This window comes from Syngnathoides biaculeatus, chromosome 10, assembly GCF_019802595.1.
Source record: "Syngnathoides biaculeatus isolate LvHL_M chromosome 10, ASM1980259v1, whole genome shotgun sequence".
NCBI classification, from domain to species: Eukaryota; Metazoa; Chordata; class Actinopteri; order Syngnathiformes; family Syngnathidae; genus Syngnathoides; species Syngnathoides biaculeatus.
The window spans coordinates 17,994,074-18,021,650 of record NC_084649.1 but is presented as its reverse complement, the minus strand read 5'-3'; the positions used below and the strand labels follow the sequence as shown (position 1 = coordinate 18,021,650).

The window sequence follows — 27,577 nt, the reverse complement described above, 5'->3', positions numbered from 1 at the left end:
TGTGTGGAATTGATTGGCAAAATGGCGGGTGCTATTTCACTGATCTATGGGAACTTGTTTGTTGTCTAAAGAAGATAACGTGAAGTTGAGATACATCCATGCAGGTTGCTGGGAAATCACTCCTCAGGGCAAAATTATTCTGCTCTGGAATTGCATCAGAAGTTTAGAACATCAAGTCTTTTATGTAAAAGTCTCTTGATTTTAGGGGTCCCCAACCACTAGGCTGTGGACTCGACCAGGCCGCACAGAGAGACCGAACAAAACTTGTGTATTTTGATTTCATTCTTCAGGGTCTGAGAAATTTTTTCATTTTTGAAAATCAGGTGCATCCAACTGTGCCTCTGTCAAAGCACTCATCTCAGTCATGCGATCCGGGGCAAAAAAAAATCAGCCCCCAAGCTAACATAATGTTAAAAAAAAACAAAAACCTCAGGTTCTTTGAGACGTTCCTAGAAAATGGGAACATAATGAAACAGAAGAAGAGCCTACAACTTCCAAGAAAAAGAAAGCTGCATTTTATAGACTATATCAGCAGTTCTGCTAAAGTGGGACTTTTTGCTCATATGACGTGCACATACCAAACTTGCTCTGCGTAATATGTTGCCAAACATATGAAAATGACGCTACGAAGCCATCAAAACTGCTTTGGCACATGGAGCCAAAAACACCTGGCTTTCAAAGACAAGTTTGCCCCGATTACCCCAAGATGGGACCAGCTTGTTGAAGAGAAATTACCACAGAGCTCCCACTGTTTACAACAACTAAATTCTGTGTAACGCTCAGTCGTTTATTAATCATTCATATTTATTTGCGTCAACGCCGGTCGGTCAAAAATACCGTTTGTGTTTGCGTGACGGCATGAAAAAAGGTTCAGGACTGCTGGTATGAATAAATTCTTTTTCCTTAGAGTTGAGCAATGAAAGTGCAACGGAGCAATTCATTTCTGCACCTAACCAAAGAGTATTTTGCATCAAATAATACATACCAGGATTTTTTTTTTTTTTTTTTTTTGCTTTTCTTTAGCTCGCTGCTGTTTTCTTGACCTCCAAAACCTCGCTCCTGAATCTTACTTTTTCTCGTCCTTTCTTGAAGAGAGGCCAATAGCCAAAGTATTTTACAGTTAATTTCATGGCATCCAGTGTCAAGAATCAAACTCGTGTTTAGTTTTGAGACGGCACTGGAATGAAAAGGGAATAACAAAAAGATGCTTATGTTCGGCGCCTTCTGTTTCTTTGACACGAGTATCATTTTAATTGACTGAAGACTTTTTTTTTCATGTTGCTTTTGTTTTACGTCCCCGCCAACCGCTTGTTCTTGAATCCTGTTTCCTTCCTGGTGTAGTATTAAGAAAAATATTGCTTGTAATTCTTTTTTTGGACAGCCAAGTCACAGTATTGTCATCAAGTCTGCATGTTGGATGTTCTCTCGATTTCGCCACGTGATTAATCGACAATCAATTACACCGAATACTCCAAACTGGAATGTAAATTGGCGGTACGGTGGCGCAGCTGGAAAGCATTGGCCTCACAGTTCTGAAGTCACGGGTTCAATCCTGGATTCGCCTGTGTGGAGTTTGCATGTTTTCCCCATGCCTGCGTGGGTTTTCTCTGGGCACACCGGTTTCCTCCCACATCCCAAAAACATGCGACATTAATTGGACACTCTAAATTGCCCCTAAGTGTGATTGTGAGTGTGGCTGTTTGTCTCGATATACCCTGCGACTGGCTAGCAACCAGTTCAACCCCACCTCCTGCCCGTTGATAGCTGGGATAGCCTCCAGCACTCCCCGCGACCCTCATGAGGATAAGCGGCCAAGGAAATGGATGGATGGAATGTAAATAATAAAATGTATAATCGTGACATGATAAATCAAAAACAAAATAATGATGTTATGAAAGAAAAGAAGTGAGTTTCTGTGTATCAATTGAAGAAATGAAAAGTCCAAACAATTAGTCGTCGCCAGGGATTAGCACAATCAAAAATGTGAAATGACTTGGTAGAAAATCAAGTAGGACTCTTTTAAAAGGCTCTTCAAAACTCAGACAGTCTCCAAAAATAAACTCTCTCTTTCTGTTTTGTCATTTGATTTCAGATCGTGAAGGCACCGAAGTCAAACAGCGTAACCAAGGTGTACCTTGTCAATATTTGTTTCATATTGCTCTTGTATGGAATAGTCGTAGATGATTGAGTTCATATAAAGCAACAAAATAGTATTGTCCAAACATCCAATATTTTGCGCTATATTCCCCCCAACAAAGCGGAGCTATAAGCTATTAAAAGTTTTTTTTTTTCTTGCAAAATGGAGACTGTTAAGTTGATTATGGAAAGATTCTTCCTAATCTACGGCAGAAGCGATGCTGTCTTGTTAGAGATGTCGTTTCTCCTCCAATGTTCAGTGTTCGATCCAATCCTCCATTGTTTTCCGTCATCAGCTACATAAGTCACAGCAGTCATAAAATTAGCTTTTGTTCTGATTTTGGCGTTGGTCATTGATTGACCCTCGGCAAAATGTCTTGACGGCCTTAATGGCACGAATCTTTCACGGCTTCATAACAGCGTCTCAGTCACAAAAGTTTGACGGTGGAAAAATAGTCCAACGTTCCCTGAAGACAAAAGAAGATAAACAAACTCTTCGGTGTGAACATAATTGAACTCACATGCTCCCTCGAGCAAAGAAGCAAGAGCAGCCCGCATGCTGGCTGTGTGTTTGTGTGCGTTTCTGTATGTGTGTGTGTCCAGCTGTCTTTTTGAAGACCAAGTAAAGTTTGCAATCTTGGAGAGGAGATTTTGAGATGGTGACAAGAGATAACCCAAAATTCAGTGTTTGGACAGCTTGTTGTTTTAGGGTAAGGACGATTATCTTTGTGCCACAACTGATTTGATTTTTGTGAAAATATGAGTCAGAATCGGCTCAAAAACCACAACAACAGAGTTAAATCATAACCGTCTTCAAGTTTGGCTGTTCCCACCACAAACTTCCCGTGCCGTCTTGCTGTGGTTGTGTTGCTTCTGATTAAATCGGATTCTGATTTCAGAAAGGACCAAAATCTCCTGTCCACCATCAACTGCTGGTACTTGGTCCTGGACCAGACCCGGCGGGAGAGCAGAGACCACGCCACACTCAGCGACATCTACAACAACAACGTCATTGTCCGTCTGACGCACGTGGGCGACGATGTCCTCAGACTTTTCAAAAAGGTCAGTTTTGGAATGAAATGGGTGCCGGACTGGTAATACGTAACGTGCATCGTCACAGGTCATCCGCTGCGCTACATATTCATGAATAGTGACTGATTTTTGTAACTGTCACTACAAAAATATGGTTCTAGATGTCTTTGGATGGAGAGTATTTGATCCGAGTCTTCCGTTTTGCGCCGTCTTTTCAATTGTTTCATATGGTTCTGAGAAGTGTTGGGATCTAAACACATGGCTAAGTTTATAGTTAGCGAATTCATATTCAAAATCTTTCTCCTGCATGTAAATGACGTGAAGCCAGTGTAGCTGTGTTAGATAAGTTTGAGGTTTTCATTCCAATCAAGTGTAAATTTAGAATGTGATGACTTTGTGATATTGAACCTTGTCAAAATTACACAAAAATGTAAATCTACAAACATTCTTAAATCTGTTAACACGATGTCACTCACTGTCTTGTCTCATCTTATCCTTCCCACTAAAAGATACCAGCGGAGCAATTACCAAGTCACTCCAAGATTAGACATATCCTATAAATCATTTTGGGCTTAACTGTTGATAACATATTACTGTACAACAAGTCTTTGGCTCTCTAACTTTATAATAAAATGGCTGACAATGTGAGATACTTCTACTGTATAATGTCAACTAAAAAGTTGGCTTTACTTAGCATCCGTACCATTAAATAGCTATTCTGTGTGTAGACTGTTGTTATCACGGTTTATGCAAATATTGAAGATGGTGGACAGTCATGTGTGACTCAAACAATAGTTCCTTTTCCAATATTGATTTAAACGTGGTAGTTTCACCATGAGAGCGTTCTTTATTCCTGCTCATAAATCCTGATCTTATGTAATCATCTCATTCACTATTTCGGTACGATTGCGTATTTGTCCAACGTTGTCACTATTGGTTACGCTCTCATAACAGATGCGCATAATATGTGCTTTGTGTAAAGACGGGAACGTGGCTGTGGTTCAGGGGCTGTGATGGATCTCCTGTCCAAGCGATGTGAAATTACTATCGCTTGACAGCAACGGGAATCGAGGGTAATTTATACCCTCTTGGGGGTTCCGCAGTGTCACGATGGAAGCCTCGACGGGCTGGCCTGCAGCCAGCCGGCCAGCACAAAGAGCGGAGTTAGGAAGAGCCGGCAGAAAGTCGGTCTTGCCCTCTAAGAGTTTACAGCAAATTAGAGTTCTTCAAAAAAAAAAAAAACACGTTCTAGTGCGTTTGTCCGCAGTGCTGTTTCGTTGCTAATATGTTGCACATGTGGGACTGGGATGACTTTGGTGTTTATTGGGGAATAAATGGAGGGAATGTGCTGACGTTTAGATTCCTTTTTTTTTTTTTGAAAACACAATGTTGTTGTTTTTGACAAGTGGTCCCTCCGGAGGTGGTGAAGAGTGAACTTCACCAAGCCCCCTCACCTACAAACCCTCTCTTCCTCGAGGACTGGTTCATCGTAGCCATGAGCTACAGTAACCTTAGCTTGAAAAGAACAATATTTACCTCCCCATCGGATTTCTTGATGTAAAATAATTTCACAAGTGCCATCCTCAAACATATTCTGATTGTCTTTAATACATGGGTGGGCAAAGTATGCCCGAAGGACCAAATACCGCCCGCTCCAATCAGGAATCCTCATGAATTTGTTGCAATAATATAGAAGGTTTTTGTGGTAAATTGTTGGAATAATATGCATTTATTCAATTTGTATTTATTTCATGAAGTAATTGGTTAGTTAAATAATTATAGCTGGTGAAATACAGCAAATTAGTCAAACTCCTTTAAATATAAATGTGACATTTTAAAATTCAGTTTATTAAAAAATGGGTTAAAATAATTTATTGAAGAAATATTTTTTGTCGAATAATTTTACATTCTGAATACATTTAAAATATGTTTACAATTTATATTAAATGATTGGTTAATAATGCTAATTATTTAATAATGTTAGTATCAAAAATAAACAAATGTCTAATTAACAAATGTACATCCACATTTAATGTTTGTAAAAATAGTTATTAAATAATTGTTATATTGTTAAATAATTTATTCACCAGATAAACAATTTTGCATATTAATCTAACACTTTTATTGAGTTTAATAAGGAAGTGATTTAATAATTTACTGTAAATAAAAAATAAAAATAATAGTAAAATAAAACATTTCACATCCATATACTATTAACATGTATATTGGTAAAATAATTGTAAAATAGTTAGTAACATTAGAAAATAAATCAAACTACATTTTTTTTAAATTTTGTTTAATAAAGAAGTGAATGAAGTTTTAAAAATATTAATGACAAAAGAAAATACATTTTAAATGTTTTTCCCATTATTCATCTAATAATTTATACTTAATCTTTTTCCCATGAGTCTGTTCTAAAAAAAAATTTTTTTTAAGTGTTACCTTTTAGCACAAACGTTTTCCCAGCCCTGTTCTAATATGTACTAATTTCTTTTACAGAGCAAAGATATTGGCGTGCAGATGCACGAGGAGCTTGTAAAAGTCACCACTGAGCTCTACACTGTGAGTCAAACAAATATCATTATCCCTTCTTTTAATGTTCTTAACAGGTTGTCTGGCCTTGCGTGCGTGTTGGCTGCCAGCGTCTCGCCGTCGCTGCATCCTCCCTCCTGTCAATTGTCAAACCGCAACCTGTGAAACAGCTGGCTGGCCTGACACTGCACGCGACACAATTGCTCGATCAGCATTTTATCCTCGCACTTCTCCCGAGGTCACTCACGTTTGCATTCATCTATTGTGAATTTTTCCCGGGGGTGGACAGGAGAGTGGCTGTGTTTCTCACTGAGGCCAAAATGAGCAGCTGCTGTATCTGCAGCTGCTCAAGGTCAGACGCATCTGTTTGTTGGGAAAGGTTGTTTGTGTGCGCGTTGAAAAGATTCCAATAGCGCATATCGCATGTATGCACATTGTATGAGCATGTGTGTTCACTCGGAGAACAGGTCTGTGTTGTGAATAGAAAACAGCTGTATCCAGTGCGTCTTTGTTTGGCTGAGGACGATTAAGCCATCTGCCGTATTTATTGTGTAGCGGTAAATACCTGGATTGGCACCATTATGCTCCTGTATATCTCCCCTCATAAAGGCGGAGCGCGATCCAATCTGTGATGCTGGTCGACCTCCCGGTTGTTCAGATTTCAGTCCCGTATGACTGAATGAAATGAATGAATTGAGTCCATCCATCCATTTTCTTAGACGCTTATTCTCACGTGGGTCGCGGGAGTGCTGGAGACTATTCCAGCTGTCACCGGACAGGAGGCAGGGTACACCCTGAACTGGTTGCCAGCCAATCGCAGGGCACATAGAGACAAACAACAGCCGCACTCTCAATCACACCTTTTCGAGTGTCCAATTAATGTTGCGCGTTTTTGGGATGTGAGAGGAAACGTGCCCAGAGAAAACCCACGCAGGCACGGGGAGAACATGCAAACTCCACACAGGTGTGTCCAGGATTGAATCCGGGACCACAGAACTGTGAGCCCAACGCTTTCCAGCTGTGCCACCGTGCCCCCCCCCCGAATTAATACAGTCTTTAAATTCAATTTGATCATGTTATTATAAAAATAAAATATCATAGAGTGCTACTCTCCTGACAGGAATGCTTGTTGTTTGGAGGGGAGTACGGAACGGATTTAATGGATTTCCATTCATTTCAATGGGCAAAGATGATTTGAGATACAAGTGTTTCGAATTCCAAGTGTCATTGCGGAACATATGAAATTGTATCCAATGGCTGCACTGGGTGTCCATCCTCACGTTTGTGTTGTCATAGTCTTTTCTACTTCTATTTTTTGCTATGTAAGCGAAATAAACGAATCAGAAAGTGATTGATTTATCGATTGATTTTTTTTGTCAACTGCGAGGATGTAAAACCCTTTGTGACTCTTAAGGGCTCCATAAATCGACTTGACTCGACAAAGCATGCTATATGTAACAGCTACAACACTTCTTGAATAAAATATGTATTTGTTTCTTGCCACAGACGCACGCTGTATCATATTCGTGCCTCCAAAACCTCCACTCGAAGCATCAAAATTGCAATAGTTTATTCCCATCGTCATTCCAGACGAAGTCATGTGAATCTTGCTCGCATTAAAATTGCAAAACTAGGGAGCTTCACGTGTGATACGATATTGATCTTGTGCTGTCTGGTGTGCTGTCGGGAGTGCTGCTTGCTGTCACCACAAAAGACCCGATCCTCCCTTGTGTATCGATCTGAGTGTCCTCTAGCGCATCGCTCAGAGATGGGGTTGCTAGGAAACCGTAATTTTCGAGTGAGTGTAGCAGCTTTCCCTTGCAGTCGTTTATTGTTTACTAGTTAAATTTGTTCAGTTTAACATGACTCTCTGAAAGAAGGCATGCCAGTAGTTAATTTTACCATTCCCTTCATGTGCTTTTGCTGTTCAGCTCGTCTAACAAGCTTGATTTACGCCACTATCATGAAGTGAATTCATCGTTTTGAAGAGTGCAACGTATAACTTTATCAATGGTTTTCAGCGGTTGTCTTTTGACTTTTGTGATCACATTCCTTCTCGACATCACGATGCTGTGTCTCGAGGGCATTTGTCTTTGGGTTTGACAGAGGACAAGGAAGGGGAAGTTAACAAAGTAGAAAAACACACAGTGCTTGTAAGGCCTGCATCGTAGGGATGCTTTTGGGTTTGGCATTACGTGCTGAAGACAAACCAGCAAACAAAGCAATACAGGCGGAATGGAAAGACACACCCAGTTCCAAGGCTCCAGTTCACAAAGATGATTAAGTTACGCTCCCTGGTGTGTGAATGGGAGAAAATGCATCACTCTGCATTGTACGCTATAGGATATGCTTTTTAAATGATATACACCACCTTCTCTATAACGCGGTCATTATTTAGTCATTTAATAAAACCTGAGGTTTACTGTACATCGTTGATTCTGATCATTTCTCCCCCCATTCCTTATTGACTATTTTTCTTGTGGAACAGTGCGTGGCAGCTGAAATACTGAACTGGGTGGGTGGCCATTTGTGGGACACATACTCTATAGCAGCGGTGCTCAATGTGTCAATCGCGAGGCAGTCTTGGTCAATTGCGGACGGCGTGACAACAAAAAAAAAGGTGTCAGCCAATGTTCCCTCTAAACTGCGCACGTGCGCAATTGTGCACCGCTGATGCAGTCTCTTCGCAGATATTCTGAATTGCGCGCAAAAAAAAAAAAAATCCAATGCAAATTGAAATTATAGTATACAGCTATTCTGTTTGTGGCATTTTGCAATGTGATTCAATGAGTGAGGGATGACTGGTTGTTACATCCAATGGCACACTTCACATCCATACTCTACAGAAGCCACTGGTTTCTTTTAGGCAGCACACAGAACTTTCTCCAACGATGATGGCTGCTCCGCCAGACTCTCTTTTCCTACTTTACCTTCCACCCCCCCCCCCACCCGCTCTTAAAGACGTACACTCATAATTACAAATGTTACAGTACTTACGCCGCCCATCAATGTGTTTTATAATCACAGCGTCCACCACTGCTGCTTTAGTTCGCAACACAGTTTGGGCAACGTAGAGCAAAGACGAGCGAGACATAGTGCTGATGTTTACTTTTGATATCAATGGAGAAAGTTAAAAAAGTAATGCTGTTGTTTTGAGATGCAATGACTGTCGGAGTATGTGAATCATCGAAGAAAATGTAGTGAAACTGGATGAGATTTTCTCTTTTCTGAGTAGGAAAGGTCTGGTCTGTAGCCAAACTAGAAAGTGCAGGATGAGATGATGTGTAATTTTAAAATTCCACCTTGGCAGAGCCTGATCCAGGATGAAAGCACTTACGATACAGTGCACAAAAAGCTAATTCTGTATTTTAAATATAGGAGGCAACATAACATTAACCTTAAAACGGTTTGGGAGCATCATCATCATCATCAACGTCGGCAGCCGCGAGAAGCTGGCTGCTTGAAAAGTAGATCTTGGGGTAAAAAAGTCTGGGCACCGCTGCTCTATAGTGTATAGACACTTAAATGTACACCTAGACACAATTTAGTCTTCAATTAAGCTAACACACATGTTTTGAACTACGATCCTCAGAACTAGTAGGCAAATGCGAAGTTATGGAGTGCAAGAGATTCTCAGCCCATAGTAATTCCTGATCTTTGAGTTACAATTTATACTATATCATCACTACTTGCAAAAGGCTAGACAAATAAAACGACAACCATAAAAGACAAGGTCATACAAATCAATTACTCAGTGAGTTGATTATTAAGAATTCTGACGACTGTAAAATTTGTTGTGGAAATGGATTGCACTCGTTTGTAGTCTCAGCGAGTTGGCTGTCAAAAGAAGTTAGATGTGATGTCAGCTGTGGTAAATCGATTTACCGACACACATGACGCGCTGATCAATACAACGTTGACGTGGAAACAACATTTTAGGACATCGGACAATTCTCCCATCCCTTCAAAATTAAGATCCCAATTACAATTCACAAGCTTTATTAAATTAGGTTGAAGTTTGTGTTGCTTCTGAAAAGTTCTTTTGCTCCTGACATTGAGCGTGTGTGTGGTGGGGTGACAGGTGATGAAGACGTACCACATGTACCACACGGAGAGCATCAGCGCCGAGGGCAAGCTGAAGGAGGCCGAGAAGCAGGAGGAGAAGCACATCGGCAAGGCCAACGACATCAGTGCCGCCTTGCTGCGATACGGTCACGACGAGCGACCGCAGCGACGGAGCTCGGTGAAGAAAATGGAGAAGATGAAGGAGAAGGTGTCTTTTGATTGGTTTATGATTACATACTTTGGATGATTTGATACAGAAATAGTGTTGACACCATATAGCTCAAGATAGAATAATTCATAGAAGATGATTTAATATGCTGTTATTATTGCGTTATTATATAGCCGGTGTGACGGTCTGAGTGCTCTCCCGTCCTGAAAAATCTCCTTGTGATTAATGCGCATACGTTACTAACAGGGAACTCTGGGTACATAGCAGACGCATATTGGGAAATCCCCCGGTCTCATAGTTCCCCTTCTTCTACATGGAGGGAGCTAACATACGTTATAACCTAACCCTAACCTAACCTTAAAAGAAAAGTTGATAAAACGATATACATATATATATATATATATATATATATATATATATATATATTGCTGGATGGGGATGTTTCAGACTTGCCGGAAGTTTACAAAATATACGCGCATGCGCATTAATCACAAGGAGACTTATCAGCACCGGGAACGCTCAGACCATAATTAAAATGACTCCCACCGTTAAATCCTCTGTTCACAGGTCTTAGAAATGCCACATTGTTGTCCCATTGTCTCAAACCACCTGACAAAAATCAAATTAGTTGGAATAGCTCAAAAATTGCACTCACTTTATTCATCACTCATTTTTGTTTTTCTTTCTCATAGAGACAAGCCAAGTATTTTGAAAACAAACTCAAATGCACAAAAGCCCGCAATGATTATCTTCTCAATCTGGCAGCCACCAACGCCTTGGTGGCAAAATATTACATCCACGATGTGTCCGATATGATAGATGTAGGTACAGCCGCTCGGAGGAGAAGAGCAACTGTTAGCGCTCAGTGAACAGATAAAAAAAGGATTATATTAAATTTCCTGTTCATAGTGTTGCGACATGGGGTACCACGCGAGCTTGACGCGGACCCTGAGAACCTACCTGTCGGCCGAATATAGCCTAGAGACCTCTCGGCACGAGGGGTTGGACGTTCTGGAAGGGGCGGTGGACGCCATGGACGTCCGAGGAGACAAGCACAAGTTCATGGACGCCCACTGTCAGATGTTCTGTCCTCCCGCACGCTTTGACTATCAGCCGCACATGGGGGACGAGGTGAGCGGGAGATAGCGAGGTTATTTGAAGTTCTATTTTTCGCTTCTTGCGCCCTCCTTATCAAGTCATCACAGCAGAGTTTGTGTGCCGCTTTTCCCGCCAGGTTTGCCAGGTGAGCGCACAGCAGCCTGTCCAGACGGAGCTCTTGATGCGCTACCAGCAGCTTCAGACTCGCTTGGCAACCCTCAAGATAGAAAACGAAGAGGTGACACTTTCTTTCCATAAATCTCAGATTTTAAAAAAAAAAAAATGGATGAGATGTGCCAATATAACATTCAGTCTACGCAGCACTAAAAGGCATAGAGTCAAAAGCTATATATTTATATTTAAACACACAGTGATCTCAAAAACAAGTAAATGGAATGGATCAATTATATTTCCATTCATTTCAATGGAAAAAAATGACTTCTGGTTCAGAACATTTTGGTTGCAAATGAGGTCAAGGAATGAATTAACTTCCTAACACGAGGTTCCGCCATGATTGTTTGCAGAAAAGCATTTTTAATTTTAATATGTTTGTATGGGCGGCACAGTGGGTCAGCTGGAACGTGTCTGAGGTCCCGGGTTCGATCCCGGAACCGCCTGTGTGGAGTTTGCATGTTCTCCCCGTGCCTGCCTGGGTTTTCTCCGGGCACTCGGGTTTCCTCCCATATCCCATGCAACATTAATGCAACATTAATTGGACACTCTAAATTGCCCCTAGGTGTGATTGTGATTGTGGCCGTTTGTGTCGATGTGCCCTGCGATTGGCTAGCAACCAGTTCAGGGTGTACCCTGCCTCCTGCTTGTTGACAGCTGGGATAGGCTCCAGCACTCCCCACGACCCTTGTGAGGATAAGCGGCTAAGAAAATGGATGGATGGAATATGTTCGTTTGATATCTTGGTTTCTATTATTTGTATGATAAATGTTGTATGAAGTGTTTAGCTAACAATACTGCATGTGTGTGTCAGGTGAGAAAGACCCTGGACGCCACCATGCAGACCCTCCAGGACATGCTCACAGTGGAGGACTTCGACGTGTCCGAAGCCTTTCAGCACAGTCAGTCCACCGAGTCGGTCAAGTCGGCCTCGTCGGACTCCTACATGAGCAAGGCCAACATCTCCAAGAGACGAGCCAATCAGCAGGAGACCGAGGGCTTCTACTTCACCGTCAGTTCAGATTCTTAGCTTTAATTACTGCAAAATACACCGTATAATTTGTTTTTTATGTTAATTATCCTCTTCATCCCTACAGAAATACAAAGAGTACTTGAACGGCAGCAACCTTATTGTCAAACTTCAAGCCAAGCATGACCTTCTGAAGCAGACGCTGGGAGAAGGCGAGTCTGAGGAAATGCATTTAAAACTAGTACTGAGTCAATATCACCTTTAAGAATTCCCCATCTCACTAAAAAAGATGACAGGGTGGACAGCAATGTCGGGTTAACAAAAAACGTTCAGTATGAAAATTGAATATACGTGATCAAAAAGATATACACACTGCGGTTAGCAGAGCAGGGTATGGGACATGCCAAAAATCAAATACAGTACAGTACTTCCAATGAAAACATAAATTATAATGGAGGAGACACATTGTAAATGACTTATTACTGCACTAGTAGAATGTGTACATATTTTTGGCTAGTTGTACTATGACCTCCAATTGTATTGTTTTGCCACATTTTCACGATAAATGTGTGATTCTGATGAGAACGCCAAAGACACTTTATACTGATATGGGACCATTTACCCACTTTGCTAAATCATTGTTAAAACAATCATACATGTTGTAAGCACGCCTATTTGATTCCAAACTTAACATCCATTTTTACATGACACCAATCTCTCATAAAGATATAGTAATAATGGGAGTCTGAGTTCCGTTCCGAGGGCGGTCGACCAAACTTGTATATAATAAACTTGTAAATAAGCCAGACTACGACTAACGTACACTAATGCAGCTGTAATAATTGCATAATTACAGCACATATTAATTTTAATGGAAAACACTTTTATTCCATAAAAGTTAAACAAATGAAAAACAGTAAGTATAGTGATAACGGAGCATGTCTAATGGCGCAGCTACAAAGTTATTCAAGTCGTCCGCTGTATGGTTACAGTTATGTGACATAAAGCGAGTTTGTGCAGAAAGCTGCTTTACACATGCCAGAATTCTTGAACCTGACTTTCTAATTTCATGATCAAAATGTTGGGGTGAATGCGTGCAGGACTGCATTTTATGAAATCATTCCCTGTAAAGAACACCCCAAAAACTGCCCCATGTATATGTTTGCACTCTGCAGAGGAAGCAGTCGGGCTATCCGGGGTACTTCGGGGGGCTCTGGGCCCGTAACCAGGGCGACGGCTGAATGGCCGCCGCTTGGCGCCGTGACAAACGCAGCCGTGGTGCTCGCCCCATTGAGTGCGCTTGAATAGATGCCGATTTTCTCATCACACCCCTTTCCGTCTCCATCTGGCAGCCTCGTTTTTTTTTTTTTTTTTTTTTTTTTGGACCGGCACTCAACTGTACCGTTTGAAAAGCGGCGTATACCAATTTAACCCCTTTTGTGCTGTGTTTCCTTTTAGGGGAGAGGGCTGAATATGGAACAACAAGGTAAGATGTCCGGTGACAAGAGAGAGGATAATGTAGTTGTTGATGTGTAAAATCCTTCCGTCCGTGTCCCTGGATATGGCAAAAAACAAGATCCCGGTGTGGGAATGAGAGTGTCAATGTAAACATCCTGTAAGACATAGAAACAAGTTATAGGTGTACATTGTTACCATTACAATATCAGATACACTATTCTGTCATTTAACTACATTTAACTAGTTTTGTTACTTTCATGTGGTTGTTAAAAACTTCATCGAGTCTCACTGGCGGTAATTCCTTGAGGTCCACTGTATTTTGTTACAGTAGTACTCTGTTTCCGGGTCAGATGTTTGACATTTAAGACCATTAGTACTGTATGCTAAGTGTGACATAAAAACACTGGAAACAGTAAAACCACAAATGAGCTGACAGACGACCTAGCTTTTGATTTGGAGCGCATAAATCACTTTCGGACCAGCTAAGTGATGTGGGGTCACACCTGATGACCTCGCATGCCTCACTGATTGTAAAAGGGGTTGGGAATTACTGTCCTGCTGTCCCTTTTTTTTTTTTTTTAAAGAAAATTAAATACATAATAAATTAATTAAATTAAGTAATTTAATTTCAAGTGGAACAGCCGACCAAAGTCCGAGCAGGAGTCACATCGAGGCTTTAGAAAAGACTGTGGTGCAGATGTGATGTTTATGAAATGCTATAGGAATTGCATTATTAGTCACAATTGTTATACCAACCGTGACACCAACCCCCCCCCCCCCCACCCTCTCCCCAGGCCCCCCATACTTCCCCCTAAACCTCAGAGAATACGGAAGTCTAGACCTCGCTCCGTTTTTAGGCGTAAGCTGTTTAACGGCAATCTGGAGGCCTTCATCCAGGTACGAGCCCAACGCGTGCTCTTTGTCTCTTCGTGAGCGCTGCTGTCTCGCTGGTGGTCCTTTTGGGTTGTTGTTTTTTTGTTTTGTTTTTTTTCTACCCCCCCCCCTCACCTTTTTGGCCAGTCTTTTACCCAAACGTTTGGCTCGCTCAATCTCTGACTCTCCTCTTGCTCGTCGCCTTGTCCCCGCCGTCTCCTCATCAAAATCAGGCAGCGGCAAATCGACCAAACGCGGAGCTGCAGCCTGCTTTTAACGCTCTCGTCCCGGCGAGCCGGGACAAACCGAGTCCGGCGGCTCTGCCCACATTCCAGTTGGCCGCACACCAGCCGTGTTCGACTACTTAAATGAACGCACGGCGAGCAGAGTCTGCATCTGTACTCCTCAGTCCAAATGGTTTGGAATATAATTAGCAGTTTAGTGCTCAGGAAAGCAGCTGCAGGCTTTGAATTGAAATGCGTAATCTCCTTTTTCTGAGTTAAAAGTAGCGTTCCCCTTTCTGCCAAGGCCATGCCCCCCCGTGTCTCGCGCACCCCCATAAGGCACTGAATCGGTGCTTTGGCATTTCCAGATCTCCTCCTTTTTTTTTTCTCTCTGTGAGATCTGTCTTCCTCACTAACTTGTTTGTGGTTGTTGTCGCCTCTCTTCCGCTGTCTACGTGCCTTACTGCTCTCTACCCAGGGGAAGACGGAATGTCCGAACGAGGACTCAGGTACTCTGTCCTATAGCTGGATGGCATCAGCATTTTGCTACATTTCTGGGCCTCTGTTCTATTGGTGCTCCTTTATGTGCAGATACTGTAATGCTACCATTCATCGCATCTCATAGTCTTGTTGTGTAACTGTAAAAATTAATGTAATTGGATTTTAAAAATGTAATTATTGATTTCATGTATTTATTGGTCCTCTACCTACAATCATTTGAATCTGACTGCAGGACTCAGGGCAGCCCATACCAGTGGTGGTTGAGAGTTGCGTCCGATACATCAATCTCTATGGTGGGAACGCATTTTGTGTTGTACATGTGGTGTGTTTGTGCATTGTGTAATGTGTTATGTTTGAAAAAGGGGCAAAAAAAAAAAAAAAGAAAACAGTCCAATGTATAAATTTAGTGAAAAAAAACTTCTCAAATGTTAGAATTAGGACATCAGATATGAGATGCAAAAAGTCACTGATGGTGTAGTGGTACACACGCCCGACTTTGATGTTGGAAGCGTGGGATCGATTCCCGTTCAGTGATGGTGTCGATATCTGCCCTGTGAATGACTGGCGACCAGTTCAGGGTGTAGTCTGCTTTTCGCCTGTAGCTAGCTGGGATGGGCTCCAGCTCTCCCATGACCCTTATGAGGAAGAGCGGTTTGGATAATGGATGGATGGATATTATATAAATAAGTACAGCGTGGTATGGTGATTTTTTGCCCAGCAATTACCATATTTTCCGCACTATAAGGCGCACCAAAGAGCCTTTAATTTTCTCAAAAGCTGACGGTGCGCCTTATAATCAGGTGTGCCTTATATATGGGTCAATATTGAGCCTTTAGCGCAGCCCATCTAACGGATGCATAACGTAACCCCAGCCTCTACTGTAGCGTCGATTCTATGCGCCTTATAATGTGGTGCGCCTTATATGTGGAACAAGTTTTTAAAAATAGGCCAGTCATTGAAGGTGCGCCTTATAGTGCGGAAAATACGGTACTTATGTGCTGCCAAACGTTTCGTTTCCGTGCTGTGAGCGTTTTGATGACTTTTCCATTTTTTATTCAGTGTGCTTTACTCCGATTTACTTGTTCAACAGGTCTTCAGCAACAAGGTATATTTCGAGTTCCGGGATCCCAAGTGGAAGTCAACGATATTAAAAATGCATTTGAAAGAGGTCAGTGCCAATCCTCTCGTCTGTCTCGACTGAGTCTAGGTTGCATTTTTCTCCACCTCAAAAACCACACATCTCTCTAAAGTGCAAAGCTAGAAAGACTCCTATACATATATTAGTATATAGTACCTTTAATCATTGTAGATACATTATGCATGAGGTCTTGGCGTGATAATAAATATGCAGACATAATGCACTCACAGTCATAACGCCATATGGCCAATTATGTTTGTGACATCTGATTTTGCCTGTAGGAGAGGATCCGCTGGTGGACGATCAGTCAGATCATGACATCAACTCTGTGGCCGGGGTCCTTAAGCTCTATTTCAGGGGTCTGGAGAAGCCGCTGTTCCCGAAAGAGCATTTCCTCGACCTCATATCCACCACGAGTGAGTCTTCTTTCAGGAATCTTGACAAACTTGAAGCTTTTGCTCTGTTTTGGGAGTTCACTCATTCTTTGTGTGTTTCTTTTAACATTCCTAAAAGGGCTTTTGTTCTCTGTGAAGGATTAGTAGGAGAGAGTAGATAAATTACAAGAATACTTTTAGATTTTTTTTCTTTAATAGAAAATGAGTAAAATCTTACGTTACATGATTGAATGCCAAAATTCCCACGCTCAGTTGAAGATAATGAAATTGACTTTATCTTCATGAAATTCCAACGCCATATCTGCAAAATATACTTGTTATCGCTTAAAACCACATTATTTTTCCTCACAATATTTATAGCAGCCTTCAATTTATTTTTGGAATGATGACTTGATTCTGTGGACTCCATGACTTTATTTTCACCGGGTCGTTTTTCAGTGTGGCACGACGTGTTTATTTTCAAGGATATTTCCACCCAAATTTCCCACATTATAATATCGTTAGGATAGTTTTCTGAGGTAGATAAAATGATCAAAATTGTTAATTCGGCAGAATTTTAAACATAACATATTTAAAAATGAACCCGCTGAACTTGTATATTCTCACGAGAGTTGAGCAGAATTTGCAGTTTGATTAAATATCCATCAGATTGCTGCAATTCACACTAAACATGGAAAATCTCACTTCTCATGCTAATCATCTTATATGTTTGTCAGATCCACAAAGAATTTGCTTCCTCTTTTTGGTTGTTAAAGGTCCACTGTCATGAAATGCATGATTTTTTTGTATGTTATTAATGGAAAAAAAGGCAGCCAGAATGGGCCCATCCATTTTTTCACGTACATGGCTTTTTGTAACTCCCGCCATGAAAATCCTCTCGAGGGATTTGTTTTTGAGAAGAAGCATTAAGTGACGTACAGGGCAGTACCGCACTCAGGGGGGCTCGTATGTTTCTATTAATTTTACCTGCGGGAAGGTAGCTTTTTGTTCCTTCGTGTTAGCCAAAATACCGGCTCGTTGTATTGCTGGATATTGTTCGAACACCCGGAAGGATGGATTCATTCTTCATACTTTTCAAAAAGACCCGGTTCCTTGTGAAAAATGGATTGGGCGGGTGCAAAGGACGAGAGCTTCGTGGGTTCCAAATGACAATATTTGGGGGGGAGGGGACATAATCCTCTCAGAATGTAAGAAAAGATCTGCGTACATAAGTCAGGGGATGCTAAATGTGGTGATGTACCTGTCGGCGCTGCAGACGGGTTCGGTGGCGCCTCGTCCGCTTTGGACGGCTTCCGCCGGAGTGGCTCATCACAGCGCCACCTGGGTGGCTCATACATACTGTCTGGGAGTCTGTTGTTAGTTGGAAATGATCCGCATATCATCAAAATATGGCTCGAAACAAAACGATAGGGTAATATTGCCCCGGTCATTTCACTCGATTGTGTCCGCGGCAGACGGCTTCGGCGGCGCCTCGTCCGTGGCGGACGGCTTCGGCCAGGGTGGCTCATACATACTGTCTAGGAGTTTGTTGTTAGTTAGAAGGGATCTAAATATGGCCCAAAACGATAGGGTGTTATTGCCCCGGTCACTTCACTCGATTGTGAGATGTTCTCTTTGAAAAAAGCTTCCGTGTCCTTTAGTAGGTGCCACAGCATGTTTTCACTGGCGAATGTCCCGGTGTGATGTCATGAACAGACGTAGCAGGCAATTTGGCTACCACTTGAATGTCGAATGAGACTTCCACAACTGTATCCTCCGCTCATATTTATTTTTTTTTCATATAGAAATTGAAGTGAATAATGTAATATGCATTTTTCATTACATTATCTATTTTAGAATGTTTATAGGCATGATACTCGACCTTTAAAGGTGACTCTCTGACTTTTCTTGTTGCTGCTGTTTTTCAGAGCTAGACTTTGGTTTCGATCGAGCTCATCACCTTCAGCAGATCGTTGCCACTCTCCAGCAACCCGTGGTCGTCGTCATGCGATACCTGTTTGCCTTCTTAAACCAGTAAGTCCCCTCACAGCAAGTGGACTCCTCCAGCTCTGCCGTGGCGCTAATTGGCCGCCTCCCTCCAGTCTATCGCAGTACAGCGACGAAAACATGATGGACCCTTACAACCTGGCTATTTGCTTCGGCCCCACACTGATGCCGATACCGGAGGACCAGGATCCCGTGGCCTGCCAGGCGCACGTTAATGAGGTCATTAAGACCATCATCATCCACCATGAGGCGATATTCCCAGCCCAGCGTGATTTGGACGGACCAGTGTATGAGAAGTGCATGGCTGGAGGTGAAGAATACTGGTGAGTTCAAGGTCCAGCGTGTGCCAATGAATAATATATAGGCCAAATCCACATGAAAGTTGAACAATAAGAGAAGTAAAATAACTCAAGGATATACAGTATAAAACGGCGATGAGGACAAAGACTGAAAGTAGCAGGAACCAAAAATATGTGCTGATGTTATTTGGTATCAAAAACAAAGCGTTGTGGTATTTCGATTAAAGGCTCCTCGTACATGCTGGTTGAGTGCAAAAGCCTTAAACTCTAAAATTACCGGTAATGCCATTCGTACAATTCCACAGACACAATTGTACGTATACAGTACAGTGATGCCTCGGTTCTCGACCACAATCTTTCCCAGCAAACGGTTCGAGAAATGATTTGTTCGAAAACCGAATCGATGTTTCTCATTACAATGAATGGAAAAATAAATAATGCATACCAAGCCTAAAAATTTGGGGTTTTTAAAGCATTTTCTTTAGCTTTTTCTGATAATAAGCTGCATAGTAGAAATACATGTAGTTTAAATACTTAATATAAGAAAATAATTTAAGAAATATATTTATTTTTTTGCTTAAAATGTATGCTTTAGTCGTAGAGTACGCTCAGCTGGGAGTGCATTGCCGTATCTGTAGCGACTCGCCCCCCAGCCTTATAAACTTTTTTTATTAACAAAAGTGCAAAATAACTTTAAACAAGCAACTTCCTTTCTTTGGAGCCACGATTGGGGCTTAATACGCTAGTCCTCCATAAGGAGAAAAACAACATTATGTTATTTCCGGGTTTTTTCTGCGGAGTGGGAATTCACAACAAAGCGCGTCGTGGGTCAGCAGGTCAGGCCACCCACAATATATTTCCAGGTTTTGTCGGGGGGGGGGGGTGTCGACTACCGATTTTCGTTCGAAAACAAGCAAAAATCTCGAGATTTTCGTTCGAAAACCGATGCTTTGCTGTATTCTTATATAACATGAAGGCCTTGCCGTTTCAGTCTAAGTTATATTTAATAATTTCGACGTTTGTGTCTATGTATGTCTTAAATTTATCTTCCTTAAAGCTCTAGATTACCTGTAAAAGCATAAAACAGCTTGTTCTTCTTGATTTCCTACATTTAACATTGTTATGATTCACCGTTTTGAATTTAAAACCATGCATTTATCGATAAGTAGTTTGTGTGATAGATGTTCTGGAGTTACCTTTCAAGGTGTAATTGATTGGTAACGGTTGTCTTTGTCTGTGTATGACATGATATGATCTTTTGTTGACGCAGTGAGAGCCCACACAGTGATGCCGGTGCTCTTGATGAGGTGGACAACGGTACCGGGCCCAACACCAGCGATGATGGTGAGTCACTGTACGGTTACGATTACAGCTCATCGTATGAGGATGAAATCTCATTTGGTAGAACTTTTTCCCTTTGGCAGAGCTGGAGCAGATAGAAGCCATCGCCAAGTTCGACTACGTGGGCCGAAGTCCCAGGGAGCTTTCCTTCAAGAAAGGAGCGTCTCTTTTACTCTACCTGCGGGCTTCTGAGGACTGGTGGGAGGGTCGACATAACGGCGTGGACGGACTCATCCCGCACCAGTACATTGTGGTGCAGGACATGTACGTACCTTCCGCGAGAATAGGGTTGTGCATCCCAATATATAAAAACAACCCTTAACTCCATCTCCAGTTGTATCCAATAGAAGAACTGCATCAAAAAGAGTCTGCATCTTTACAAAGATAATAAAGCTTGCGTTCTGGTTGATACTGACAAAACTATAATACTATATTTATTTGTACTCTTGTAATTTGCAATGGTGTACAACTGTTTGTTTAAGGCCAAAATATTAACTCTCACAATTTTGTTTGTAGCACAGGAAAGGAAGTACAGCAGGGGTCATAGATATACTATAAAAATGACTGATGCCATTAACGTAATTTCCGGCCTATAAGATGCGACTTTTTTCACACACTTTCAACCCTGCGGTTTATGCGGTGATCTGGGTAATTTGTGCATTTTTTTGTAACGTATGCAAGGGGGCACTCGAGCACAAAAGGTAAGAGTGAGAGTGGTGTAATATATGTGCCGAGGAAGTGACTTTTATCGGTCTGGCCCTGTTAGCACTTGCTAGCGTATTACTGCTGTCTTAGTGATTTTTACCGGTATGTTTTTTTTTTTTTTTAACTGGCCCTGTTAGCTCCGCGTTAGCGTTAGCACAGCAGCGCTAGCGTTAGTCTTAGCGCGGCGACACTAGTGTTAAACTCTCTGTGTACCGTCTTTCTTTGGAAATATCTCTTGTTTCAATGTGGGTTTCAATGTGGGCAGTTGCAGCTTTTACACAGTATGTGTGTACCAAATGGTACTTCCCTGAATTTGTTTGATTCAAAAAGTGAAATTCAAATATTTTACAGATGTATTAAACATAGACAAAAATTCATCTCAGAAGCCCAATTCCTGCATTATTTCCAAATTAGGAATATGTTCTGTCGTGTCTTACGTAATATTTGAATTTGTGAAGATGGTGGAATTTGGGTTTTTGTTATGTGTAAGCTATAAAAACAAAAATTCTATAAAGGTTTTCTTGTTTATCTGGCACAGAGATGAGGCATTCTCTGAAAGCATTCGGAGAACTGACAGCGAGACCAGCAGTGGATTCCACGAGGACCGATCCTCATCCAGACATGAGCACCAGTCTTTATCTGAACACCCTCTCGAACGCCGCTATGGGCCACCACTGGCAAGGTAGGTGGGAATTTTTTGAATTGGACATTTTTCTGACAAAAGTGGGCTTTTGTATGTGTATGACTGTACAGTACCCCACTTAACTAGAGCCGTCAACTGATTTTGAACGCATCCTTCTAGGGCCAGAGTGAGGTCGGATGGCGCTCCACTTCAGCGCCACAGGAACAGCGACGGCCACAGCCCCACCAGATCCGCCGACGGGCCCCCGAGGGTCGCGCCTCGGCCCTGCAGCCCTCACAAAATAGCCGTGACCAGGGGTCTGATAGACAGCCCGGAGAAGCGCCGACTGGCCACGTTCGGGGCCGCCGGGCATCCTCAGCGGTCATCTCCCGTCACAAGTCGTCACACGAGCGTGGGGGACCACAAAGCCCTGGAGGCGGAAGCGCTCGCCGAGGTGAGTGGTTGGCGATCAACACTGACAGTGCCACAATATTAGGTACACTCGACACAATGTACACGATGAAATCCTGGCAAAAAAAATTGCAATTTTTTTTGTGAATAATACTCTGTATTAAATATTACCGTAATTTCCAGCCTACAAGCCGCGACCTTTTTCACACGCTTTCAACCCTGCGGTTTATGTGATATGCGGCTAATTTGTGCATTTCTTTCTAACGGCCGCATGGGGGCACTCGAGCGGAAAAGGTAACAATGAGACCAGTGGAATATATGTGGCGAGGAAGTGACTTTTACCGGCCCTGTTAGCACTACACTAGCGTTAGCGCTGTGCTAGCGTGTTGCTACTGTGTTACTGGCGTGTCTCAGTGGTGTTTACCGGTAAGTTTTATTCTAACCGGCCCTGTTAGCATTTGCGCTAACGCGGTGCTAGCTTTAGCGTTGCGCTAGCGTTAGCACTAGCTAGCTAGCATGAATCTCTTTCTGTGTACCGTCTTTCTTTGTAAATATCTCCTGTTTCAATTGGGCACTTGCAGCTTTTACACAGCTGCGGCGTATGTATGGTACCGAATGGTATTTCCTTTACAAATCTACTCGTTGAGGCTTGTAACCAGGTGCGCTCTGTCGGCTGGGAATTACGGTAATCAATTCTTCTGTTAAAAGTTTGAGTATGATGTGATATTTTTGTAAGTGTATAACTACATACAAGGGCCTGGCTAATTACTCCTCGCTTCTTTTGCTTTGGGCCAATTAAAACCTCTGATCTGACTATGTCATGTGACGCCAATCTGACATCCCAGCAGTGACATCAGTCACTTTAGTTGTGAATCACTCGGCGTTTCTACTGGTGATGATGCATTGCAAGATTTAAATGTGTCAAGTGGTGGTCAACCAAAAAGTGGTGAAAGTGAGAATCCTTGATATTCATGTTCAAATGCTTAGAAATTGTAAAAAAAATAAAATAAAATACAAATTACAGTGTACATATGGTCGTTATAATATGTTGAATTGGCATTAGGATCATGTTTGTCTTGAAAAGAATGTCTTTCCTGTAAGGAGTTGCGGACCCTTGAACAACGGGTCTTCATGCAACCTCATAAATTCATAAAATTTGGCCTCCTGCTGGTAGTAGTTTCTAAATATGAGCATGATATTGTCCCTCCACCTTGTCTGTCAGGATATAGAGAAAACAATGAACACAGCCCTCCATGAGCTGTGCGAGCTGGAGCGGCAGAATGTTGCCAAACACGCTCCCGATGTGGTCCTGGACACGCTGGAACCTCTCAAACACCCCGGAGGTGGCCAGGACGTACCCGGGAGCCCCCTGCACACCATGGTCATCAGAGATCCCGAGGCGGCCCAGCGGCGGAGCAGCAGCAGCTCCTCTTCGGAAACCATGACCACGTTCAAACCCGCCCTGGCGGTGCGCAGGCCCAACGCGCCCGTCAGACCGCCCCCCGTCAGACCGGTCCGGCCGGCGCCCGTGCTCACGCAGGGCCAGGGGCCGCACCGTTCCAGCAGCTCCAGTTCGTCGGGTCTGGGCAGTCCGGGCATGACTCCCACTGACAGGGTTTTCCCCAAAGCTCCTTCCCCTTCGCCATCCACTTCGTCGTCCTCCTCAGACAAACAGGGTAACATATAGTAGCACCAGTCAGACCCGAAACGAGTATTGCACAACAAAGTCTGATCGCCTTCACTCAAACCCGAAACAGCACCTAATCTTTAGTTGGTCACGCCAACTGCTGGTTCTTCTCAAATCTCCACTCACACCTTAACTTAATCAGTCAACGATACACTTACATAGCACAGATGCTGAATTTAAAATGGATGCACTGGAAAATGCTTTTGTTGGCCAACAATATGGACCAAGTCGGTGACTTTATTAGGGTGCAAATGTGCTGTGAGCTGGAACTTTTTGCACCCTCGCGGGTAGCACACCACTTAGGTCGTTTGCTAAACTTTTGCGGACGTACTGATTTGATTAAAGGTAGCTAGTGTGAGGCTCAATAGGACTTTTGTGCACGGTGTAACGACGTTTGCTGAAACTGCCGCGAGCACATCAGGACGCTGCAGATTCAATGCAGTCATGCGTTGGAGTTGTGGCTCCCTCCAGTGGTAGCGGCCAATACTTAAATTGTATCTCCATATGGATGGCAGCTGAATACTTTTTTACACAACAAAGCATTCTTAGAAGAAAAAAAAAAGTGCAACATTTGTAGAAAAAAATTATTTAATGCCATTAATAAATTTATGATGGACGCAATCCCAGTAAAAAAAAAAAAAAAAAAAAAGCGTTTGTTTGATTTTCCTCAAGGGCAGTTGCTAACATGTGCGGTGTAGATCCCTCAATTGTGGCCTTGAATTTTAATGGAAGCCGCGTTTCAACTCTTCCAACTCAAAGACGTGAACGTCTCTCCCAATATAAATGGTCGTCGGTCTTGATATAATGAAGGAATAGGTCACTTTATTTGTGAGGAAAAACTTGGATTTGCAATGTTACTCCCAAAATCACAGTTGGGGAGGTACCTCGGTTTTAAGATCACAGGGCAGTCAGATAGGTATAAAAAAGCAAGATCAGCTGCTTATTTTTTGCTTATCACTTCAAAGAAAATTTACAAGAGTCTAAAAAAATCCTTTAGCTTTAGAAAAGCGCAGACGTTTTTATTTGAGGACAATGAGCGATCTTGACAAGTGCAAATGTAACAAACTGAATTATGACTTCTCAACATGCTAGCCATGAAATCTATTCGCCAGAGGGTGCGCTGTCCCATGTTTTTTTGCAGCATGGATGGTGTGGCTAGAGCGCGAGATATTTCCACATTTTACTCACCGTAATTTCCGGCCTACAAGCTGCAACTTTTTTCATACGCTTTCAACCCTGAGGTTTATCAGTGATGCGGTGGTAGCGTTAGCACAGTGGTAGCATTAGCGCAACTGCTTATTTGCTAGCGTTAAACTCTTTCTGTGTACCAAGGCTTATAACCAGGTGCGCTCTGTAGGCCGGGAATTACGGTAGTATGTTCTGTGTGTGAACCCTAGAATTGGCCCAACGTCGTTACATTCTCGCTCCCAATTTTGCCAGGTTGCAAGGGTTCCCAGGCCACATCCAATAAAATTCACAGGCAAGTAACAACCTTTAACAAAGTCACGAAAACACATTAAATGAGCATTTGGACAAAGACTTCCTCTCAAAAAGATACTATATAGCCTTTAAATACCCTTTGCTACTATTTGAGGAAAACTGTACAGTATAAATGTTGAATGCCACTTCTACATTTTCAAGTTCAGCATCGAAGTTTGTTGCTTTACGCCAGTTTTACCGTCTCCGCTAGCAGCGCGATAGCGTGTTAGCATCGGTGACCTGCCACCTTTGAACTTTTATTTTTGGACAGACTGACCGAGCACAATCCAAATGTTGTACGTTTGTTTGCTAATATTCTTCAAATAGAAACATCTCTTGAACGTTGGGACTTTGCAAAGGATTAGCCACACACACCATTCCTGGAACTTTTACAGAGAAAATGAAGAAAATAGCAGTCATTTAACAACATAGTTTAAAAAAGAAATAAAAATGAACAAAAAAACCATCAGCAACCTAGTAGACTTCCTGCCATGAACTAATGCACTTAAAAACACAGGAATTGTGCCGCGTCTGTGTTGTTGATTTTGTAATAGAAACGTGGTACTAGCACACGAAATGAAGCTTGGGGCCGTGTCTAGATCGCACGTAGAGTCTCTTTCGATGAGCTTGTTTACGCTCGGTGGTCTTTGTCGTCCATCTCACCGGGATTATCAATATATCTTACGTTTGACCTAATGCGTATATGCTGTTAAAATGATGACTTGTACAAATAACAATGTATGATAGGAACAGGATATATTATCATCTCTAGTCTGTAGATTTTTTTTTTTTTGTAACTCTTATCCTTGCACAACCATTAATTAAAGAATACATCGGGGGGAAGTTGTCGTTGTATTGTTTGTCTTCAACTGCACTTACAGAATGCAGTACACATTTACAAAAAAAATAAAAAATCTCACATCTGAAATAATGGAATGAAATAATGTTGGCAAGTTATTTATAGCTTTGAATTTTCTTAAGGTAAAAATGTAATCTGTAGTCTCCAGATTTTACTACATAGCATTATTTTTGTACTTTATCTGCAATTTATAATGGTATTCTATATAAATAACTCGATCACACATTTGTATACATAACATCTATTCTATTCTATTCATCTATTTTCTTACCCGCATATCCTCACAAGGGTCACGGGAGTCCTGGAGCTAATAATTTTCTTAAACATTACATGAGAAATAAACCTATTTAAATTAATATACATGTACAGTATTGCCCACCCAAAACTCAATTCCCATTTTGTACGTGAAAAAAATACAATTTGTAGTCGATATATTATATTAAAATTTTATTGAAGAATTTTGTATTGTCTATATAAAAAGGAAATGTTGCTACATAATTAATAATTGTTTTTTTTAATATGCTAAACTATGGTGTGTCGTGATGTGATATTAAATTCAATCTTTTATTATTAAATAAGAAAGAACTAAGCAATAAATTAAACACAATTTTATATGGAAATAAAAAAATAATAATTTTATAGACATTTAAAAAGCCTTTGAAAAAAAAATAACATGAACATTGATACAAATCAGGGGGTGTAAACAAACTTAATATTTACTTAATATGGCAGCTCCCGTCTCACTCTGCAGATGGAGACATTTACCTACTAGAACACTGCCACCATGTTCTTCAAGCATTTACTGTATATATAGTATTTTCAAGAATTTATATAAAGTATTTGGAAGGATAAAAGCGGCACGGTGGATCACCTGGAAAGGCGACCAGTTCAGGGTGCACCCCGTCTCCTGCCCGTTGACAGCTGGGATTGGCTCCAGCACTCTCGCGGCCCTCGTAAGGATAAGCGGCTAAGAAAATGGATAGATGGAAGGATAATGATAAAACTAATAATGACTGTCTTCATTGAATTGACATCCCATTACAGTTGTCATTTTCCCACAAAGGAGGCATCCACGTGTTCCACAAAGGGATGATTGTGATAATTGGCTTATGACAGACGCTTGAGAGCTCTTGTGGCTTAAATCATTGTACGTATTTACCAGTTCTGTAAAGACTTGAGTAAGAATACAATAAGATGTCATCCTTGTTGGGTTTCTGCATGTGTGACAGAATGCAGCAGACCACCTGCGAAATCACAGCCCGCTTTCTGCTGAGGCCTTCAAGTTCAAAAGTTTTTTTTCCATTAATGCTTGTGATGTGATTACGAAGTACTGTAATGTTCGAGTACCTCAGCCGAGGCTTAAATACTTCTTGTATATATTTTTCATCAACGGGGTTTACTTATGCAATTAACTGCAAGCATTGAA

General features: G+C 41.8%; 1 protein-coding gene across 4 annotated transcripts in view; it reads left to right on the top strand.

The window, feature by feature from the left end:
* LOC133507677 (SLIT-ROBO Rho GTPase-activating protein 3-like) overlaps nt 1-26,129 on the top strand; it is a 38,527-nt gene extending 12,398 nt beyond the window's left edge. The window contains exons 1-21 of one of the 4 annotated variants that reach the window (XM_061832976.1): nt 2,764-2,846; nt 3,036-3,198; nt 5,668-5,730; nt 9,782-9,973; nt 10,627-10,755; nt 10,844-11,065; nt 11,169-11,270; nt 12,018-12,215; nt 12,301-12,385; nt 13,632-13,659; nt 14,426-14,528; nt 15,462-15,522; nt 16,320-16,397; nt 16,649-16,783; nt 18,670-18,775; nt 18,844-19,071; nt 20,318-20,391; nt 20,472-20,652; nt 21,632-21,775; nt 21,896-22,169; nt 23,349-26,129. In XM_061832976.1, coding sequence (XP_061688960.1) covers nt 5,689-5,730; nt 9,782-9,973; nt 10,627-10,755; nt 10,844-11,065; nt 11,169-11,270; nt 12,018-12,215; nt 12,301-12,385; nt 13,632-13,659; nt 14,426-14,528; nt 15,462-15,522; nt 16,320-16,397; nt 16,649-16,783; nt 18,670-18,775; nt 18,844-19,071; nt 20,318-20,391; nt 20,472-20,652; nt 21,632-21,775; nt 21,896-22,169; nt 23,349-23,813 — 2,847 coding nt within the window. In that variant the 5' untranslated portion in view covers nt 2,764-2,846; nt 3,036-3,198; nt 5,668-5,688 and the 3' untranslated portion in view covers nt 23,814-26,129. Of the gene's footprint in view, nt 1-2,763; nt 2,847-3,035; nt 3,199-5,667; nt 5,731-9,781; nt 9,974-10,626; nt 10,756-10,843; nt 11,066-11,168; nt 11,271-12,017; nt 12,216-12,300; nt 12,386-13,631; nt 13,660-14,425; nt 14,529-15,206; nt 15,238-15,461; nt 15,523-16,319; nt 16,398-16,648; nt 16,784-18,669; nt 18,776-18,843; nt 19,072-20,317; nt 20,392-20,471; nt 20,653-21,631; nt 21,776-21,895; nt 22,170-23,348 lie in introns of those variants that run through there. The other 3 variants (XM_061832975.1, XM_061832974.1, XR_009796871.1) reach the window with 3 other exon arrangements.
* Nucleotides 26,130-27,577: the final 1,448 nt, after the last annotated feature.